General features: G+C 34.5%; 1 protein-coding gene across 1 annotated transcript in view; it reads right to left on the bottom strand.

Annotated features, from left to right (window-relative positions):
* The window catches only part of ASZ1 (ankyrin repeat, SAM and basic leucine zipper domain containing 1), a 56,475-nt gene that overhangs the window by 12,091 nt on the left and 21,228 nt on the right, over positions 1-23,156 (bottom strand). Inside the window, exons 5-8 of the mRNA XM_082692518.1 lie at positions 3,479-3,590; positions 2,831-2,965; positions 1,552-1,676; positions 628-703 (exon numbers count right to left, since the gene is read on the bottom strand). Of these exons, the coding sequence (XP_082548644.1) occupies positions 628-703; positions 1,552-1,676; positions 2,831-2,965; positions 3,479-3,590 (448 nt within the window). The remainder of the gene's footprint in view (positions 1-627; positions 704-1,551; positions 1,677-2,830; positions 2,966-3,478; positions 3,591-23,156) is intronic.

Here is a 23,156-nt window from a genome sequence, read left to right as displayed (position 1 = left end):
TAAATAAATAAAATCTTAAAAAAAAAAGAAGTTTCGAGATTGTAAAATGAAGCCCAATTCTGAACTACCTAAACAGAGTGTGTATATTCCTAAAGAGAGCTTATCTCAAATAGTGCTTTACTGCTTCATATCAGCTAAATGGCTGATAACTGTCATCTATTCAAACCCCATAATACATACCCAAAGTATCTATAACAATGCTAGGCATATGATCTAATTTAATCTCTATGACAATCCTAAACTAGGTATTATGAAAAAAGAGATTTAAGTAACATACTTCAGTTAATCATTACAGCAAGAATCTGATACCAGATTTGTTTGACTGAAAATCATGCTTCTAATATTCTATATGGGAAGATCAGAAACTGTAAAAACAAACTAAGGGCTTAAAAGTATAAGGAGGGGTTCTGTAAGGTTTCAGGCAGTGAGTAAAAGCTGTTTATTCCAGCCAGATTCAAATTTATATAAATTTCTAGAATAATAAATTTTCAAATGTTTTAAAGTTTAAAATGGGATCTATTACAAACTATGGAGAAAAGTGTACTTGGCACTTTGATATCAGCATGCTTATGAATTAATATTTAGTTAACAAATAAGCATATCAATGTATCTCACACAAGATCTTACCTTTAATAAATCTGTCATATGTTCAAGTCCAAGACCATGTAAAAATATTTCCAGGTCTCCAAATGCTGTATATGAACTATACATATTTATAGAAATGTTAATTTCAGAACAGACTGTAAGTGCACAATCGTAGTTGTAAATTTACACACTAGACCTATGTTATATCAAAGAAATTAGGAAGTTTCTTGAGTGATGATCTAAGTAAACAGAGAAAACAATGACAGTAAAACAGTTGCCTATATGTATGTTCCTTGCAAGGTCTCTATACATGAAAATCTCTTTAATTGTAGAAAGTAAAGATTTAATAATTTTAAATGTGGGTAAGCAGAGACAATTTTGTGGCCATGTAGTGAAGTGTGTTTAGTAAACAATGTATTTTTAATTTTAGCTTATAAAGTCAGAAATTTGCTAAAAAGAATTAGAAAGCAAGATGCAGTCTAGTCTGAACACTAACAAAAATGTAATCTTAGACCTTTTTTAGAAATAAATTTCATTGTAGGGGTGCCTTGGTGGCTCAGTGTGTTAAGCCTCTGCCTTCAGCTCAGGTCATGATCTTAGGGTCCTGGGATCGAGCCCCACATCTGGCTCTCTGCTCAGCAGGGAACCTACTTTCCCCTCTCTCTGCCTACTGTCAAATAAATAAATAAAATTAAAAAAATTTTTTAAAAAGAAATAAATTTCATTGTTGTTATTTTATTTAAAGTCAGAAATTATTCTCATTACTGTTAGTACACATACATAAAATTTTTCTAAAAATCTGGAGAAAAAAGCATTTTTAAAATCCAGACATTTCTCAGTGATATGAAAAAATGCTTGCAAAAGTATAAAATATATTTTAAATGTCATCATGTTTACTAAAGCTAAAGACATGCACACTTTTTACTTATTTATAGATATTTTATTGGATAGAAACATGTTATTTACCTAAATAAGTGATCATTTTCTTTATCAGAATCTGTTGTCAATAGTTTACAGATAGTCTCTTCTTTAGTTAGCTGTTGAAGCTTTCCCTCCAATGGATTTAAAGTTAAAGAAAGAAAATTGAAGATCTGTAAAAAGTTAACAAGCCATTCAAATACAGTTAACATTATTATATACTATCACCTACACTTAGATCTAACTTTTTAATAAGTCAGGGTTGTGTCACATAATCAGCCAGAACACAAAATCAGATCTCTTTAAAAACAATTTATAACACAAAATAATCTCTGATGTTCATAAATTTAATATGTCAAATTCAGTGTCATCTACCCTAAATTTAATAATGCAGTAAACAAATTAAATTTTCTAAATTTTCAAAGCTTAGAAGAAAAACAATAGATTTCTTTTTGAAGTTTCACATTAGTAATTAGTAATTTTGTCAGTAATTAGTAATTACTCTAGAATAATTTTGGAAATGCAGATTTGAGTTATGAAAGGCATGTTTATCAGATTGTTTAAAATATAGAGAAAGTTATTTTCCATGCAGTAAAAGTGGCATGGTCTGATTATGTGATGGAAGTTATGGAATGTTACATGCTTTCAAACTCAGAAACTCAGGTTTAGAAGCTCTTGAACTATATGTTAGTTTTACATAGTTGTACTGTATTATATACTTGCTTATAAATTACAGGCCTTTGGCCAAAAGCTTTGTTATTCAGACTAAAAGTTTGTATCAATAAAGTGATTTAATGTATGGCTAATATTTATTATTGACTTTAATATGTGAATGACAGTAGATTATCCACCCAAATATGTTATCACTGTATTATATACCTTGTCACATGTATAGGAGTAAATGTAGCTTAAAGGATTTAATTTTAAAATGTTTAATATGTATTAATTAAAATTAAAAAACATTTTAATTACGTGTTCAAATTTTGACATTTTACTAGCTTTCTCAAAACACTAGTTAATTTTTAAAAGTCTGGACCAGTTCGAATTGTTAAATGGTCTATTACAATTTTATTTCTAGGGACAGAATAAGACTTTATTATTTCTTTATGTAGCTTTTAAATTACCACATTATAAATGCCTCTTATTTAGTAAAAGTGAGTATTCTAGTAAAATAAAGTTTTCATTAACTGGCCAAAGGAAGATTACATACTTAAGCATTTAATAATAGCCAGCTACACCATTAGAACAGTTCTAAGTTCTAACAAAATAATACAAAGTTCTGAAATAATAATGTAACATGCCAGAGAAAAATTAATATATAGGATACCTCCAGATGTTTATTTCTTTTTGCAATCTCACTTGGTGTCTTTCCATCTTTGGTTTGTAGCATTTTATTAGCTCCAAGTTCAAGCAACTTCAAAACTACATTTTTATGACCCTGACGTGCTGCCCATGTTAAAGCCTGTAAGTGAGGGAAAAGAAGATGTTTAAAGAGAGGGAGTATATATGAGACAGAAAGGAAAACTTTTCAACAGTATTTATGGCACAATAAAAAAGTGAACATGGCTAATTAACAGAATGATTCAATCTCTTCATTTTATAATATAATGTAAACATATTTCCAAAGTTGTAATTGCAAAGCAGACTGCCAGTGCTCACTGATTTTATAAAACCAAATAATGTAGTCAAGTGGTATTAGAGAATGAAATAATATATCTGCTAATCCCTGAACTGTTTTCTGTAAAAATGAATTCTATGTATACTCCCTAACCCAGGCTTTGCTGTGTGTTACAGCTTCTTCTGTCAAGGGTGAGGACAAAAACAGATCATTTCTCTTTTTTTCATTTCAGCAGTTTTCTTCACCAAACAGCAATTATAACCCAGCCCCTCTGTAATTTTTACTTCTTAAAAACTTTTTTGTGGACTATTGATAATGACAAGATATAAAAAGGAACATTGTGCAATCAGTTCTCACAGTATAACCATTCTCATCCTGGGAATTAACTTCTGCTCCATGAGCAACAAGGAGAGCAACAACCTGAGGGTGACCATCTCGGGCAGCATACATGATTGGAGTCATAAGTCTCCTGAAGAGGAGGAAGAAAAGAAACACCTGTGTTAATGCTGCCGTTAATAGCTACTCAATTTCATGAATTTTACCATATCCAATACCAAAATATTGTTTTGAAAGCAAAGGAAATGAAAGCTTTTAATAAATCAGATGATTTAAAAATCCAATCTCCCAGCAAATGTAAAACACTTTTAAGTATTGAATGCTTACACAGCACCCTCTAGTGAAGACATGTGTTTAAAAAATTACTAAACAAGCCATAATTCCTAATGTGAGTAAGTTTCATTAATGTACATATTAATATAGAAAACTATCAGAGTACCCACAATGCTTATCCTGGGAATATAGTGATGAATAACACAAATAAGGTCCCTGTCCCCTCAGTACTGTTCATGCTTATTAAATGCTTTTATTTATTACATTTAATAAAGATAAAAGTTAAAATTTTTCTCTTATTTCTTGATGTAGTCCATTATGATTCTATTTTAGTTTAAGCCTGAAAGAATTTTACCCTGTCTTGGAGTTTTACTCTAATCAAGAAAGAAATTAGTTTAATAGTTTAGCCAGACTCTCTGAGACTTCTGAGAGAGCACAGTGGTTTCCCTCTAGTGTATCATTTTTCAAAATAGAGATTCAATTCCTATCCTCCTGGAAGTTAGTCAGCTTCTCCTTCTATTACAAAGGATACTTGGAAGATTCTATTAGTTCTATGTGGGCCGAACTTAGTATCTTGTTCTGTTTTAAAGGAGATCTGGGACTCTACGCTCAATCTTCCTAAGTTGCCTCAAATATCTGATTTATATGGAAAGCACTTCACAAAAGAATAACAAATTATTAAATAACTTCAGAATTCTGTTTTAATCTCATTAAATGGAAGTTAATCTCGGTAACTCACATGACCTGTAAATTTCTCTATAAGGATTGTTAACATAAGGTATATCCTGAATCTGATCACTTTACACTAATGTCTTTAGCACAAAAAGATTCACACACTTCTTTCTCCTATTTCATAGTGTTATTAAAATTTCAATGTTTAGTGGAAATTATATGCTATGGTAGCTGTCAAGCATTGCCTCTTCTATCTTGAATATCTCCTACATAGTGGCTTTAGACAGACAATCTTTACAAAGTAATGAGTCAATTGCCTGGATAACTTAAGAAAACATGGGAAATACATACAATAGAATAAAAATATGGGTCTATGCATTCAAATTCTCCACTAAGTCTAAATTAAACCTCTTGATGCCTTTTCTTCATCCCACCTTCTCTGTAATAGCCCAAATCTTCTCCTTCCAATCTTCCTATTTCACAAAATTACCATTAACCACATAACTCTGGCCTAAGACTAAGCATAATTTATGACTCTTCTCCATGACTCCATTTATGCCTCTTGTATATGGAGTCATACACAAGTCATCATCTAGTCCTAGTGGCTCTACTTTCATAATATGTTCTGAATCTAGCCATTTTGCACCATCCTGTTCATCACTGTAAGCAGTGTAAGGCATCGTCATCTTTCTCTGACCTATATTATTGCCATAGCCTTGTAATTGCTCTCCATGCTTCTGCTCTTGACCACTCAGAGGTTATTCTCTTTGAAAATGCCAAGTTCTTCCCCTTCCAAGGACTATTCAGGGGCTGTTCCCTCCACCTTTTCCTAGACTTTCATACTGCATACTTCTTCACCTTATTCAGATCCTCAGTAAGAGGAGAAAATCAATAAAATTGACAAACATATAACCAAATTGATCAAGATAAAAAGAAGACACAAATTACCAGTGTCAAGACTAAGAGAGGTGACATCAATATAGATTCTCCATAGTTTAAAAGTATAAGGGAATATTATGAACATATTTCTGCCAATAAATTGAAAAACTTAGATGAAATGGACAAACTTCTCAAAAGATTCAAACTACCAAAACACACTCATTAAAATAAAGAACCTGAATAGTCCTGTATTTGTAAAAAATTAAATTAGTAAATAAAAACCTCCCACGAAGAAAACAGCAGGCCCAGATGGCTTCACTGGTGAATTCCACCAAACAGTTAATGGAAAAAATAATACCAGTTCTACTCCAACTCTTCAAGTAAACTGAAACGGAATCCTTCCCAATTCATTCTATTAGCAAGAATTACTCTAATAACAAAAATTAGAGAAAGACATTGGAAGGAAAGAAAACTATACACCAATATTAACTGAGCACAGATGCAGAAATTCTCAACAAATTTTGGCAAATAGAATCCAAAAATACATAAAAAGAATAATACATCATAACCGAGTACAATTATCCTGAGAATGCAAGATTAGTTTTGACATTTGACCAAAAAAAGAAAACCACAAGATTATCTCAATAAATGCAGAACAAGCATTTTACAAAATCCAACATCTAATAAAATTCTTAGCGATGTAAGAGTAGAAGAGAACTTCCTCAACTGGAAAACTTTATAGCTAACATACTTAATGGTGAAAGAGTGAATACTTTCCTCCTAAGATCAGAAACAAGACAAAGATGTCTGTTCTTATCACTTCTATTCAACATTGTATTTCAAGATCTAACCAGTGCAATAAAACAAGAAAAAACAGGCACCTAGGTAGAAAAATAAATAAAATTGTCATTATTCACAGATAGCACTGTATGTCTATGTAGAAAATCTGATGAAATCTACAAAAAAAGTACTAGAACTAATAAATGAATTAGTAAGGTTTTAAGATACAAGATCTCATGGAATACACACATTAGTTACAATTACTATTTCACCTTGCTGAACTCATGATAAGCCATCACTGAATAGAACTAAAATCAACAAGGCAGAATCATTTCTTTCTAATTTACAAAAGTCTAGTTCATATAATTCAACCCATGTAAAAAACAACTTACATGTAAACACCAATTTAGAACACAGAATCATCAAAATTTGGTAACCTCAGCATTGACTTATTAATTTGGAGAAACAAAATCATTATGCAGGGCTAGGCAGTTACCTCATTCACTGCTCAAGATCACCTTATAAAGTAGAACTTATTCTCACTTTAGAGATGAGAAAACAGGTTGGGAAATAAATAATTTTTGTTGAAAGATCACTGTTGGTGTGTTATTGAAATAAGATTGCTTATCCCCCCCAATCTCCTGAAAATCACTTTTTATAATCTATCCTGACATCTCAAGTACTCTCTTCCTAAATTTTTTATGTATTTGATTATGAAATATGGGATAAATTTCATAAACTCACTCCACAAGATGGCAAAATTACAAACCCAAATAAAGTAAGTTGGCTAAAACATAATCTGAAAGAAGTGACACTCTGGCAGAATATCCAGAGAAGGTGACATGAAAGTGTGAGTGTCCCATTTGTTTGAAATTTATCACTGAAAATTGGAAGTGAAACTTCTGATTTTGTACTGAAATTTGTTTTGAGATTTCACAGAAAACTGAGGTTGTTTGAAATATCAACTTCTCTTGCAATCTTGGAAATCAGCAGAGATGGTAATTTTTGTTCAAATCACATGGACATAAATTGTTTCTTAGAGATGCTTACTTCCTCCAGCAAAGTACTGGGCCAGCATAGTTTGCTTACTAAGAAGCTTTAGATTACTACTGAAAAATGTGTTACAAAAATGTCGCATTGGTTTCTTCTAAGAAAAGTTGAATTTACTGAATGGAACAGTGAACTCTTGTAATAGGGGTGTCTACATTACCTAGAAGGTTTATTACTTAGCTTCTAAAGAGTTATTAAAGTTATTGATAACATCAGTAATGTTGCATGGACAATTTTGAGACGGGAGAGAATTCTTCTTCCACTGGTTTTATATCTACAGAAATTTGTAACATCTATAGTTTTCTGCCTGCTACTGATTAATGATCAATGACCTCACCTACTCACCTATCTTTATTGTCAGCACACTAATGGCTGCTAAATCTGTATCTCTAGGCCAGGCTTTGCTCCTGAGCTCCAGATTGTATCTGTCTTTGCCACATGGCTATCCTAACCAAACACATATCCAACACATATCCCAGTCTGAAGTCACCATCTTACCTCCCACACACAATTCTGTTATTGCTTACCTCTGTGAACAGCATCACAATCCATGCACTGGCCAACCCAGAAACCTGGAATTTATTCATGACTCTTCATTGTGCTTTTGTATCTAAGTCAGCATTCCTGTGAATTTTACCTCCTTCCCATCATTTGTATCTGTCTACTTTGCTGTCTCTCTCTCCTTCTCTCCTGTGTTTAGGTCCTTGTCATTTCTTACACGGATTACTGTCTCCTTGTTTCTAGTCTTTTCCTCCACATTTGTGAGTCCTGTCAACTTACTGTTTAAAAATTTCAAGGTTACATCTATAATATGATAGGTGTATCCTTCTGCTAAGTGCTCTGTCTGCCATTTTAGCACCTGCAGTTTACTCCATCTTAATAAAAGGCTTTGGTCATATCTGAAAGGCATGAATTACAATTTCTCTTTCCTCTGGATGTCCTATATTCAGAGCACTCTGGATGAAATGTTTTTTCATTTTTTTCGTCAAGAGGCTTACTCATAGTCTACTTCTAAGCCTTCATCTTAAAAGCCAACATTTCCCAATTTTTTGAAGCCCTACCACATCTTAGATAGCAATCCCTCTTTCCTCTGTTTTCTTAGCATTTTGTGCTTAGTTGTATCAGTTCAGCTATCAGGCCAAAATGAATTTGTTCATCTCATCTATTTTTAACTAGACTATAAGTTCTTTCAGGATAATGACCTTAGCCTATCTCTATATCCACCCCCAATCCACATAAAAATTAGGATAACCGTGTTTCTGTGTTTTGTGTCATGCTTACATTTAATACAGGTAGGATGTTTTCTTTACATAGTTCATCATTACATGTGTATTGATTGCATTTTTTAATGCATCTATGTCCTTACTCATTTTAGACATATTAGATTTGCCTGAGAGAAATCTGTTGAAATTTCCTGCTATAATTTTATTTTGGTTTATATCTCCTTGAATTTCATAGATTTTGATTTATGGATTTAAGGGCCATGTAGTCTAGTGTGCATAGGTTTATGCTTGTTGTATTTTCACTGATATTGCCTTTTATTGTCAGAGTTCTTTATTCTATGTACTGTATTTAATATTAATAATATCTGACATCAACAATCTTGATTTCCAAGAGTTTGCCTTCACTTGTAAAGGGATTTTGTATTTCTTTTTCTTCAACTTTTTCTTTGTAAGTAGCATTTAGCCATCTTCTGTTTTTTAAACCAACATCTAAGTTGATAAATTCAGTCCATTCTCATTTAGTGTAATGACTGATAATTTCATTGACAATATTTGTTTTGTTGGTTCAATAAATTGCTATTCACTACATTTTTCCACATTGAAAATCTGATGACTCTGCTTTTCCTTTGTTTTAAAAAAGATTTTATTTATTTATTTGAAAGAGATCGAGCGAGTGAGAGTGTAAGGAGGGGAAGTGGGGCAGAGGTAGAGCAGGGACACTGATATGGGGCTTGGTGTCAGGACCTTACCCAAGCTGAATGCAGCCACTTAACCGACTGAGTCACCCAGGCATCCCTGCTTACCCCCCCCACCACCTTTTTTTAAATGTCATTAAGCATTATCATCTTTCTCTGCTCTTAGCAAAAAACATATGACCCTGTAATAAGTAAGCTAGATAAGACCTATCTCTCCTAATGAGACTATGGTTTGCTCCAACACCATGCCTTAATTCTCCCATGATTCTACTCTAATAGGGTATAGTCTTTTGAATACTCTTAAGTTCCTCTTAGGTTGCTCCCAACTCTTTGTAAACTAACATTCTTAGATTTTATTGGCATAATTTAGTACTTATTAAGGTTTTACTTAGTTTGTCTGGTTTCCAGACACCACTCTTTGTTTAGCACTCATACTTCATATTCCCAGACAGTCTCATATTATCCATTACCTACACATATATCAAAGTTCATCTCTCTTCACTGCTTCTGCTTGTTTTCATCCTGTGTTTTCATGAGGTATCTGTTCTGGTTCTTTTTGTTTGTTTGTTTGGTTAGTCTTTTCTTAGTTATTCTCCTCAGATGGAGCACTTGGGTAATGTACTTTGAGTTCTTGCATATCCTTGAACATTTTCTTTCACTCTGTCAGGGGCTGAAAATAAGATTTTCAGGCTACAGGCCTTAATATCTACTTTCATTCCTTTATACCTACAGTTGTGTGTACAAGAGAAGTCATGCTACTCTGAACTTTTTACTTCCTCTTATTAAAAACTTAACTCTTTCTGCCCAGAAGCTTGAAAATTTTCCCTTTTTTTTTTTTTTGAGTTTACACATTTTAACCAGAATATATGCCTAGGTGTGTCTTTTCTTTTTTATCAATCCAAACTAAAACTCAAGAACTTTTCCAATATGCAGTCTTTCTTTCAATAAGCAGTCTTCAGAGTTTCCAGCCCAGGAACCATTTCTTTTTTCTAGAATGTTTTTATTACCAGTCCAGTCTTGCACTTGCTCCTTTTTCTTTCCTGAATTTTGAATTCAAATATCACATTTTTTTTTCAAGTTTCAAGAGATCTTTTTTCATGCTGCATTTTGATCTCCTTATGGGATCTTAATTTTTAATTTAGGTATTCACCATTCTCTGTCAGGAACTTTATTGTACTAGGCAAGCAAATACTTTAATGACCAATCCTTTTTCTAGCTGCTGGGAAGTTTTTTCTCTTGCCTCTTCAAAACCAAGATCTATTTATTGTAATATTCTTCTTATTTAATTTTTTCATCATGATAAGTGTATTCTTTAATCCCCATTACCTACTTAACCTATCTCACCCATCTCCCCTCTGGTAACCGTCAGTTTGTTCTCTATAATTAAGAGTCTGTCTCTTGGTTCCTCTCTTTCTTATTTTTTCCCTTTGCTCATTTGTTTTGTTTCCTAAATTCCATGTGAGTGAAATCATATGGTATTTTTCTTTCTTTGACTTACTTTTGCTTAGCATTATACTCTCTAGCTCTATCTATGTTGTTACAAATGGCAAGATTTCATCCTTTTTATGGCTGAATAATATACCATTGTGTGTGTATCTGTCTGTATGTGAGTGTGTGTATATTATGTATATGTATGTATGTATGTACACACACACACACACACACACACACACACATAACCTCTTCCTTATTCATTCATCGATAGATGGGACACCTGGGCTGCTTCCATAGTTGGACTATTGTGGGTAATGTTTCAATAAATATAGGGGTGCATGTATTCTTTTGAATTAGTGTTTTTGTATCTTTGGGTATAAATACCCAGTAGTGTAATTACTGGATCATAAGGTAGTTCTATTTTTAATTTTTTGAGGAATCTCCATACTGTCTTCCACAGTGGTTGTACCAGTTTGCATTCCCACCAATAGTGCAAGAAGGTTCCTTTTTCTCCATTTCCTTGCCAACATTTGTTGTTTCTTGGGTTTTGATTTTAGTCATTCTGACAGGTGTGAAGTGATATGTTACTCTAGTTTTGATTTGCAGTTCCCTGATGATGAGTAATGCTGAGCATCTTTTCATGTCTACTGGCCATCTTGATGTCTTCTTTGGAGAAATGTCTGTTCAGATCTTCTGCCAATTTTTTTTTCAAATTATTTGTTTTTGGGGTGTTGAGTTATATAAGTTCTTTATATATTTTGGAGACTAACCCTTTAGCAGATATGTCATTTGCACATTTCTCATCCTATTCACTAAGTATCTTTTAATTTCATTGATTATGTCCTTCACTGTGCAGAAACTTTTTATTTTTATGTAGTCTCAATAGTTTATTTTTGCTATTATTTCCCTTGCCTCAGGAGATATATCCAAAGATACAAATGTAGTGATCCGAAGGGGCATGTGTTCCCCAATGTTTATAGCAGCAATGTCCACAACAGCCAAACTATGGAAAGAGCCTAGATGTCCATCGACAGATGGAAAGAAGATGTGGTGTATATATATACAATGGAACATTATGCAGCCATCAAAATATGAAATGTTGCCATTTGTAATGACATGGATGGAACTAGAGGATATTATGCTAAGTGAAATAAGTCAATCAGAGAAAGACAATTATCGTATGAACTAACTGATATGAGGAATTTGAGAAATAAAACAGAGGATCATACGGGAAGGGAGGGAAAAATGAAGTAAGACAAAACTGGAGAGGGAGATAAACCATAAGAGACTAAATCTCAGGAAATTGAGGGTTGCTGGAGTTGAGTGGGGGATGGGGTAACTGGGTGATGGGCACTGGAGAGGGTATGTGCTATGGTGAACTTTGTGAGTTGTGGAAGACTGATGAATCACAGACATGTACCCCTGAAACAAATAATATATGTTAATTAGAAAAAAAAGGGAGACATATCTAGAAAAATGTTGGTATGGCCAAAGTCACAGAAATTACTGCCTGGGATTTTTTCTAATTATTATGGTTTCAGGCCTCAAACTTAGGTCCTTAATCCATTTTCAGTTTACTTTTGTGTATGGTGAGAGAAAGTGGTCCAGTTTCATTCTTTTGCATGTAGCTGTCCAGTTTTCCCAACATCATCTGTTGAAGACACTGTCCTTTTCCCACTGGATATTCAGTTCTCCTTTGTTAAAGTTTAATTGACCATATAATTGGGGGTTTATTTCTGAGTTTTCTATTCTATTCCATTGATCTTTGTGTTTATTTTTATGTCAGTTCTATGTTGTTTTAATTACTACTACTTTGTAATATAACTTGAAGTCTGGAATTGTGATACCTCCAGTTTTGTTTTTCTTAAGATTGTTTTGGCTATTCAGGGTCTTTTGTGGTTCCATACAAATTTTAGGATTGTCTGTTCTAGTTACGTGAAAAATGCTGTTGGTATTTTGATAGGGATTGCATTAAATTTGTAGATTACTTTCGGTAGTATAGACGTTTTTAACAATATTTGATCCGTGAGCATGGAATGTCTTCCCATACATCCATGTTGTCTTGAATTTCTTTCATCAGTGTTTTATACTTTTTAGAGCCACCTCTTTGGTTAAGTTTATTCGTGGATATTTTATTGCTTTTGGCACAACTGTAAATGGGACTGTTTTCTTAATTTCACTTTCTGCTACTTATTAATGTATATAGAAATACAAAAGATTTCTGTATTGATTTTCTATCTTGTGACTTTATTAAAGTCATTCATCAGTTCTAAGTTTTTTGGTGCAGTCTTTGGAGTTTTCTGTATACAGTATTATATCATCTGTAAAAAGTGAGAATTTTATTTCTTCCTTACCAATTGGCCATATTCTTTTTAAAAAAAATTTTATTTATTTATTTGACAGAAATCACAAGTAGGCAGAGAGGCAGGCAGAGAGAAAGGGGGACGCAGCCCCCTGCTGAGCAGAGAGCTCGATGTGGGACTCGGTCCCAGGACCCTGAGATCACGACCTGAGCTGAAGGCAGAGGCTTAACCCACTGAGCCACCCAGGCGCCCCCAATTGATTTCTTAATGGCAGAAATCCTTACAGATTTTGAAAATCAAATAAATTTCTTGTGCAGTGGGTCCATAGTTTAGGAGCAGGCTATTCACTCCCCCCAGAAGTACCTGGAACATTCTCCCTGCTTTCTTATCTTCTCCAAATCTCCCAACCTTACCAACAGAGCCAACTCCGCTCACTTGTTTAGCTCCAAGTCTTTAGGAATCTGGAAACCTAAGACATTCATGCAGGATCAGCTTCACCCCAGATCCATAGATCTTCTAATGTCAAACTTTTATGGGATTAAAGTGTTCTCCATTTGGGTGTACCCCTCATGACTTCCCACCATTTTGCAGGGACAGGAACCAAGAGCCTGAGACATCATCAGCATCCAGCTGCCTTAAGTTCTCAGCAGTTGAATGAGGATCAAAGAAAGGCAAATAGTTTAGAGTTGAAAGAGGAAGAGAATGAGGTCTTGGTGGCAATTTCCCCGATATCCTTGTGTCATGTGTATGGGCCTTTGCCAGTCCAACATGTATTCATCCTATATTTTAGTCACTGAGTTTTACCAATTATATTACTTTCTTGTTAATATGGTTAGACTTACTTCTGACACTGAGCTTTTTATTCACCATGTTTCCGGTAAATACATGCTTCCTTGTTTCCTTTTCAGTCTTATTAGACTAATCAAATTCTGTTTGTTCTATCCACCCCTTATCTCCACCCTTAACCCCTTAATCTGAGAGCATGTAATATCCTTATTTTAGTACTTACTTTTAATTCCTTCTTACCTTCTTCCCAATACTCTTAATCTTACCATTCAACAAAGACTAAAGTTAATCAATAACTGTGGTCTCATCTGAAGAGATAAGTTAACTTTTGTTTTGCTTCATTCTCCCCTCAGCCTCTCAAATTCCAAAGCTGTTGGCATGGAAATTTAGTGTAATTTCTCATTTTATTATAAATGATCTTTTCTTTTTTTAAAATTTATTTTTAAATTAACATATAATGTATTATTAGCCCTAGGGGTACAGGTCTGTGAATCACCAGGTTTATACACTTCACAGCACTCACCATAGCACATACCCTCCCCAGGGTCCACAACCCACTCACCCTTTACCTATACCCCTCCCCCCAGCAACCTTCAGTTGTTTTGTGTTATGGTTGTCTCCCTCCCGATCCCATCTGGTTTCATTTATTCTTTTCCTACCCCAAAACCCCGCACATTGCTTCTCCACTTCCTCATATCAGGGAGATCATATGATAGTTATCTTTCTCCGATTGACTTACTTCACCAAGCATAACACCCTCTAGTTCCATCCACATCGAAATGATCTTTTCTTTTAAACAGCTAAAAGTTATTTAGATTTACCAATGTTTATTAATTTCTTTGTCCAACATTATTTCTTGCATCCCATTATTTCTTCTGGCTTTATTTTTCTTTCTGCAGCTATCTTTTTAGATGTTATTTTCATCAGTCAGAAGAATAGTGGTTCTTGGCCAGGAACACTTTTCTATATGTAGAAGCATTTTAGTAGAAGCATTTTAGTTTACCAAATATGTAGAAGCATTTTAGTTTACCAAAATGACTGGAGGGAGCTATTGGCTTTTAGTGAGTGAGGGCCAAGGATGCTAAATAGTCTGAAATACACAGTACAACCTCACTCAAAATGTCAACTGTGCCTGAACTGAAATAAGTTTTCATATGCACAAAAATGTCTTTATTTTGCTTTCACTCTTGAATGACAGGATAGATAAATATAGCTAAATATAGAATTACAGGTTCATAGTTTATTCCGCAGATCATTTATCTTTTCTGCATATAGTTGTTGTTAAGAAGCCTAATATCAGATGGTTATTTGTGATATGAACTGTAGTGATAAACTGCTTTTTCTACAGGAATCTTTTATGATCTTTGCCTTTATTCTTTTAAAAATTTTTTTAAATTTTTTATTAACATAAAATTATTATTAGCCCCAGGCCTACAGGTCTGTGAATTGCCAGGTTTACACACTTCACAGCACTTACCATAGCACATAGCCTCCCCAATGTCCATAACCCAGCCACCCTCTCTCACCCCTTCCCCAGCAACCCTCAGTTTGTTTTGTGAGATTGAGAGTCTCTTATGCTTTGTCTCCCTCCCGATCCCATCTTGCTTCATTTTTTCCTTCCTTATCTCCAAAACCCCTCACATTGCCTCTCAAATTATTTATATCAGGGAGATCACATAATTGTCTTTCTCTGATTGATTTCGCTCAGCATAATACCCTCTAGTTCCATCCATGTTGTTGCAAATGACAGGAATTCATTTCTTTTGATGACTGCATAATATTCCACATCTTCTTTATCCATTCATCTGTTGATGGACATCTAGGTTCCTTCCATAGTTTGGCTATTGTGGACATTGCTGCTATAAACAATCGGGTGCATGTACCCCTTCGGATCACTACATTTGTATCTTCAGGGTAAATACCCAGTAGTGCAGTTACTGGGTCGTAGGGTGGCTCTATTTTCAACTTTTTGAGGAACCTCCATGCTGTTTTCCAGAGTGTCTGCACCAGCTTGCATTCCCACCAATAGTGTAGGAGGGTTCCCCTTTCTCCACATCCTCTCCAGCATCTGTCATTTCATGACTTGTTAATTTTAGCCACTCTGACTGGTGTGAGGTGGTATCTCACCCCACCTGTGGTTTTGATTTGTATTTCCCTGATGCCGAGTGATGTGGAGCATTTTTTCATGTGTCTGCTGGCCACCTGGATGTCTTCCTAGCAGAAATGTCTGTTCATGTCCTCTGCCCATTTCTTGATTGGATTATTTGTTCTTTGGGTGTTGAGATCTTGGATACTAGCCCTTTATCTGATATGTCATTTGCAAATATCTTCTCCCATTCTGTCAGTTGTCTTTTGGTTTTGTTAACTGTTTCTTTTGCTGTGCAAAAGCTTTTGATCTTGATGAAGTCCCAGTAGTTCATTTTTGCCCTTGCTTCCCTTGCCTTTGGCAATGTTTCTAGGAAGAAGTTGCTGTGGCTGAGGTCGAAGAGGTTGCTGCCTGTGTTCTCCTCAAGGATTTTGATGGATTCCTGTCTCACATTGAAGTCCTTCATCCATTTTGAGTCTATTTTTGTGTGTGATGTAAGGAAATGGTCCAGTTTCATTTTTCTGCATGTGGCTGTCCAATTTTCCCAACACCTTTTGTTGAAGAGAGTGTTTTTTTTTCCATTGGACATTCTTTCCTGCTTTGTCGAAGATTAGTTGACCATAGAGTTGACGGTCTACTTCTGGGCTCTCTACTCTGTTCCACTGATGTATGTGTTTGTTTTTGTGCCAGTACCATACTGTCTTGACGGCGACAGCTTTATAATAGAGTTTGAAGTCTGGAATTGTGATGCCACCAACTTTGGCATTCTTTTTCAATATTCCCCTGGCTATTTAGGTCTTTTCTGGTTCTGTGTAAATTTTAGGATTATTTATTCCATTTCTTTGAAAAAAAGTATGGTATTTTGATATGGATTGCATTAAATGTGTAGATTGCTTGAGGTAGCATAGACATTTTCACAATATTTGTTCTTCCAATCCATGAGCATGGAACATTCTTAAATTTCTTTGTGTCTTCCTCAATTTCTTTCATGAGTACTTTATAGTCTTCTGAGTACAGACTCTGCCTCTTTGGTTAGGTTTATTCCTAGGTATCTTATGGTTTTGGGTGCAGATATAGATGGGATTGACTCCTTAATTTTTCTTTCTTCTGTCTTCTTGTTGGTGTATAGAAATGCAACTGATTTCTGTGCATTGATTTTATATCCTGAGACCTTACTGAATTTCTGTACAAAAGCAGATTTGAAGTGGAGTATTTTGGGTTTTCCACATAAAGGATCATATCCCCTGCAAAGAGTGATAGTTTGACTTCTTCTTTGACAATTTGGATGTCTTTAATTTCTTTTTGTTGTCTGATTGCTGACTTTGCCCTTATTCTTGATATTCTGAAGTTGTGATGTGTCCATATATTCTATATATTATATATATATATATATGTGTGTGTGTCCATATATTCTAATTTTTAATTATAAATATGTTATGTATATTTATCTATTTGTGTATGTGTGTAAATCTTGCTTTCAAAGATCTTTCAATCCTAAGACTTTGTGTTTTCAGTTTGAGAAGAACCCATTCTGGCTACTATTACTTCAAATATAGTCTCTTTGATTTTCTCCTTCTGGAATGCTAATAAGAGTTAGAACTTTGGTGCAGTTCCCTATGTCTTGTATCTATCCCTTTGTAACCCCTGGTGTCATATTCTAGGAGATTTCCTTACATTTATCTTCTAGTTCATTAATCAGCAATTCAGCTGAATGCCATCTTCTGTTATTCACATACTTAGTTTTAATATTCAATAAGTTCCTTTTTTTCATAATTTACTATATTTGTTTGATAATGTCTGTTATTTAGTGGAAGCAAACCCCTCTTTTATTGTTTAGAAGAATAAACTCATTTTTAAATTTTTTTTTCCACTTTCTCTAGTTTAAGTTACTCTTGTTGAATTTGTTATCCCTGTTTTATGATATTTATATTCTTCAGATTTTGAGGATTTTTTTAAAAGATTTTATTTATTTATTTGTCAGAGAGAGGGAGAGAGGGAGAGAGGGCATAGGCAGACAGAATGGCATACAGAGGCAGAGGGAGAAGCGGGCCCCCTGCTGAGCAAGGAGCCCATGTGGGACTCGATCCCAGGATGCTGGGATCATGACCCGGGCCGAAGGCAGCCGCTTAACCAACTGAGCCACCCAGGCGTCCCCAGATTTTGATGATTTTTGATTGTGTACCGTCTTCTGGCCTGAAAAGGCCTCTCAGGCATGGAAGGTTCAAGACAGCAACCCTGGCCTCGCCTATCAGTAGTGTGGTTCTTAGGGATTGCCAGGGAGGGTTCCTATCTGTTTCTTTCTTTAGGAAGTTACTCCTTATCCATTCCAGACATTATTCCCTTTCCTGTTTCAAAAAGAACCTTACTAAAACTTTAAAGATAACGGGACGCCTGGATGGCTCAGTGGGGTAAGCCTCTGCGTTCTGCTCAGGTTATGATCTCAGGGTCCTAGGACTGAGCCCCACATCAGGTGTTGTGCTAGGCAGGGAGCCTGCTTCCCCCTCTCTTTCTTCCAACCTCTCTGCCTACTTGTGATCTCTGTCATATAAATAAATAAATCTTAAAAAAAAAAACTTAATGGATATCTAAAATTTGTTGTGGAGGGGCAACACTTAAGCATTTGTCCACTTTAACATCTCAAAGTCATAAACCCATTTTTTTTAGAAAATTCTTGGTCTTTTCTTTGGTTGTGTTTTTCTCTCAGAATTTGTAAAATCATTTCATCAAGTTAAAACAATTCCCTTGACACTCTGAATGAGATGTTTAATTTTACAGACTAATTTAGATTAAAAACAAATGTCCTTTTTTAATGCTATCATCCCAGTCAACATGACATATCTCTTTAATTTAATCTTTTGTTTCACTCAGTGTAGTTTTAAACTTTTCTTCATTTGGTTCTTTCACATTTCTTGTACACTCTTAAATATTTACGCTTTTAGCTCTTGACACTGGGATCTATTATCTCATTGTATTCCCAAGCTGGTTATTATTTGTAAGTTGAAAACCAACTTTATTTTGTCTATTAGTATTAAAAAAAAACTGTATCATTTTAGGATTACTACTGCTAACAATTTCTGGGTTATCTTGGGGTTTACCAAGCATATAGGCATATAATATAAATTATTAGAATTTTATCCCCTCCTTCCTAATAAAAAAGGCCCAATAGTTTGATCAAAGGTAACATAGTTCAGTGGTTTAAAACAAGATTTGGCAAAATTTTTCTATAACAGGAAAAAGAGTAAATATTTTAGGATTATAGGGTATACAAGGCTGTGTTACAGCCACTCAACTCCACAGTTGTAGCATGAAAATAGTCACAGACAATACATAAATGAATAAGCATGGCCCTACTCCAGTAGAACTTTAAAGGTTTGCAAACTCTTGGTTTAAAGCAGAAGTTGTAGGGATGCCTGGGTGGCTCAGTTGGTTAAGCAGCTGCCTTCAGCTCAGGTCATGATCTCAGTGTCCTGGGATCAAGTCCCACATCGGGCTCCTTGCTTGGCAGGAAGCCTGCTTCTCCCTCTGCCCCTGCCTGCCATTCTGTCTGCCTGTGCTTGCTCTTGCTCGCTCTCTCTCCAACAAATAAAAAAATAAAATCTTAAAAAAAAAATTAAAGCAGAAGTTGTATACTTGTAAATATAAGTATAGTCATTCTACCGAAGTTCAAAAGTAGTGTTCAGTATTTATTGTCTGTGTAACCTTGTGAAGTTTCTTACATTCTTACTGCCTCAGTTTCTCTAACTTTATAGGGACATGAAAATAGTTTCTATGTTTGTGGCACCTATTTGTGATATTATCATACCTGTGGTAATGACATAATAATGTTCAATAACCAGAACAGATACTAAGATTAAATAAATTATCTGTCATTATTAGCTATTTTTGTTATTTGTATCTTGTCTTCTTCTTTTGCACGTAACTGAATTGCCCTATAATACCTAAAACAATGTTAAGACAAAAAGAGAGCTAATGTTAAGCATCCTTGTCATCTTCTTGGAATCAATGCAAATGCCTCTAGTGTTTCTCTGTTAAGTATATGACTTGTTTTGGTTTCAGTTATATGTTGATGACATTAAGGAACTATTCATATAATCAAACTGGACTAAGGTTATGAAAGTTGTAATGTGATTTGAACTTTTGTAAAAACACCACTCTGGCCATCTATTATGATGGTACCCTCCCTTTAAAAAATTCCGATCTATTTAAAAATATATTTCCCTAATATTGAGTCATTTTTTTGTAGTTGACATGAATCCCATATGATCACTGCATTTTGTTTTTGTTTTTGTTTTACAGAGAGAGAGGGAGAGAGATTACAAATAGGCAGAGTGGCAAGCACAGAGAGAGGGGGAAGCAGACTCCCCGCTGAATGGAGAGCCCAATGTGGGGCTCGATCCCAGGAGCCTGAGATCATGACTTGAGCCGAAGGCAAAGCCTTAACCCACTGAGCCACCCAGGCGCCCCAACATGTTACTTTTTAAATTTGCTGATAACATTAATTTTCCTCATACTTCATGAAAGATCTGGGATTTTTGTATTTATATTTGTAACTGAGATCAATTTATAAAGTTTGTTGGAGTAGATAATTTTTTAATCTGGATTTCAGAATCAGTTATGTTTGCTTTATAAAAAAGAACTGACAGTCTTCTCTCTGTTTTTATACTTTGGAACTATTTAAATTGTACAAGTGTAATCTGTTCCTTAGAAATTTAAAAGTAGTAGCTTGTTCAACTCCGTGAGCTTAGCACTTTTTTTTTTGGAAGTTAGCTTTCTGACAATTTTTCCTCAAAAGATAGAAATCACAACATAAAACTAAAAACAACAAAAAACAGCACAAATGAAAACATACTAGAAATACCATCTTCAACACATATAACAAAAAGCTAAGAGATCCAATTTACAAAAAGATCTTATAAATCAGTAAGAAGCATTTGGACTACCAAACAGAAACAATGGCAAACATCATAGACAACTAATAGACAAAGAAATATAAACAGGTCACAAAAACGTGAAAGACTAATCAATTAGGTATTATTGAAAAGTATGCAAACAAAAATGAAGAATCATTGTTTGGACTGGACAATTTAGAACATCAAAAATATCCAGTGATATCACGGTATATGTGCTCTCAAATACTGTTGGATGTAGCATAAAGTAACCAAATTTTTCAGAAGACAATTTGACAGCATCTATCACAATTCTAAATATAACCATATCTTTGAGTCAGAAACTCTACTCTTGGAATATGTTCCATAGAAAACCTACCCACATTTCCAAAGTTGTTCACTGTAGCATTTTTTTTTTTTTTTTTTTGACAGACAGAGATCACCAGTAGGCAGAGAAGCAGGCAGAGAGAGAGAGAGGGAAGCGGGCTCCCTCTGAGCAGAGAGCCCAATGCGGGGCTCGATCCCAGGACCCTGGGATCATGACCTGAGCTGAAGGCAGCGGCTTTAACCCACTGAGCCACCCAGGTGCCCCTGTAGCATTTTTTGTAATACTAAAAAATGGAAAACAGTCCAACCGTTTTCCAGTAAAATATCAGGTTAAGCAATAATAACAACACATCTATACAGTAGAATATTATGCAGCCATTATAAAGAGAGAACTATAGTTATCATGCTGGCAGTATAATGTCTGCGAAACACAGATCAGTTGAAAAAACAGTTGCAATACAGTAGATAGCATATAATTCCATTTAAAAGCAAAGGAAAACAAAACAAAAATGCTAACACAGAAGAAATTCTGTAGGAATATATAACAGCCTATTACAGAGTAGAAAAAAAGGCTTTTCACTTTCTAAATTACATATTTTTAAACAAATTTTAACAGGAACATTTTGTAATTAGAATTATAAGTAAAAATGCATTTGATAACTATCTTGACGTACAATGGAACTAACATTCTTCAAATTCAAGCAAAATTACTATTTTCAATTCTGAATACATAGTCCATGGTTCTGGCAAGAGCAACAGCCTTTTAACTGGACTTCTTGGCTCCAACTGATCCTCAACCTACTGTCAGAATAAACTTTATAAAATACTAATACATTTCTTTTTCTTAAAATTGTTCAACAGCTTTCAGGATGAAATTCATATTTTCTAGCATGGATTAAACAGATTATTATTTAGCCACTGCTAAATTCTGACTCATTTTCTACTCTAATACCATATGATCTGGTTATATAAATTACAATTGCCTGAATAAAATGTGCACACTTATCCTTTTCCGCCTGAAGAGGCACCTCCCTCTACACTGAATATTCTTTTCTACCATCACTTGACTGGTATTCATTCCTCAAGTCTCAATTCTAATTTTAGTATATGTGCTGCCGAAGCGAGCACCTCAAGTCTCAATTCTAAAGCTGAAACTATAGGAATCTTTCACTTGATATCTTCATCTCTCTTAAATTCTCTCCTAATTTCTATTCATAGAGAAACCCTCTATTACCGCTAATCTTACTATACTGTAAAAGTTTATAGTTTTGTAATCTCTTCTACTATATCGTCAAATTCCTTAGGCAGGAAACGAATCTGTTACCTTGTATCTCCTAGTGCTTAGCACATATTGTTTAATTAAACCTAGCTGAATATACCAGCGATACTGTTTTTTCCTTCTCTACTACAGTTCCTCAAAAATTGTTAATGGTCAAGAGCTGGCTAAAAAAATTAAATGTACACATATTATTATTACTAAAATTTTTTTCTGGATGATACAGAGCCATTTATCTCTATTTCATTTCAATAAAACTTCCACTAGAGGGCATACAAGGAAAAGTAGAAACAAACTCAGCCTAACAGGAAAAAAATGTACCATCATAATGATATATTTATAATTTCTCTGTACCAAGGGCAAAATGGTTGGTTTGTCTGCATGTCACAATTTTACCATATAATTAAGTTTTATCTACTGTTTTTATACTCTGCTTTAAGCAATAAACCTTTAGCTGGGGTATTAATGTAACAACTATTAAAAAGGAGACTCAGAAAACAATAAAATGCTATGAATAGGGACATCCATTTCCAGCTATCAGGGTAGTTTTATTTTATTAATCCTCCTACTAACAAAGGCTGTAAAAGATGACAAAATACTAAATATGTTTGAAGTCCTGCTAGAAAATCAAGGCAGCCAGAACACAAGAAGCCAGTATCTTGGGGGAAAAGAGGCATTTGTTGAACTGAGTACCAAAATCTCTGTCACTTTCTCTCTTGATACAGTCACCAATTCCTGGGCAGCATAAATAGAAAGTAGTAACTCTAGGCCTTCTTATGTGGAAATAGACACAAAAATTGGAGTTCAAGGCTACCAACCAAGAATTTCAAGGATTAAGGGTCTGGAAAAAAAAGAGAATAGCAAAAAATAAAAGGAACCCTGTAGAAAAATGATCTTCTCCTGTGCTTTTATCTTCAAGGCATATGCAGATTCCTAAGATACACAAAATATGTGTGGAGAGGAAAGAGGAAGACCATAAAACAGATGCCAAGAGGCTGAACAGACAGGTAAGAAGAGCTTTTAGAATTC

Source organism: Mustela nivalis (genome assembly GCF_964662115.1).
Source record: "Mustela nivalis genome assembly, chromosome: 12".
In the NCBI taxonomy this organism is placed as follows: Eukaryota; Metazoa; Chordata; class Mammalia; order Carnivora; family Mustelidae; genus Mustela; species Mustela nivalis.
The sequence above is the reverse complement of the archived record's forward strand: the minus strand, read 5'-3'. Positions and strand labels throughout refer to the sequence as shown.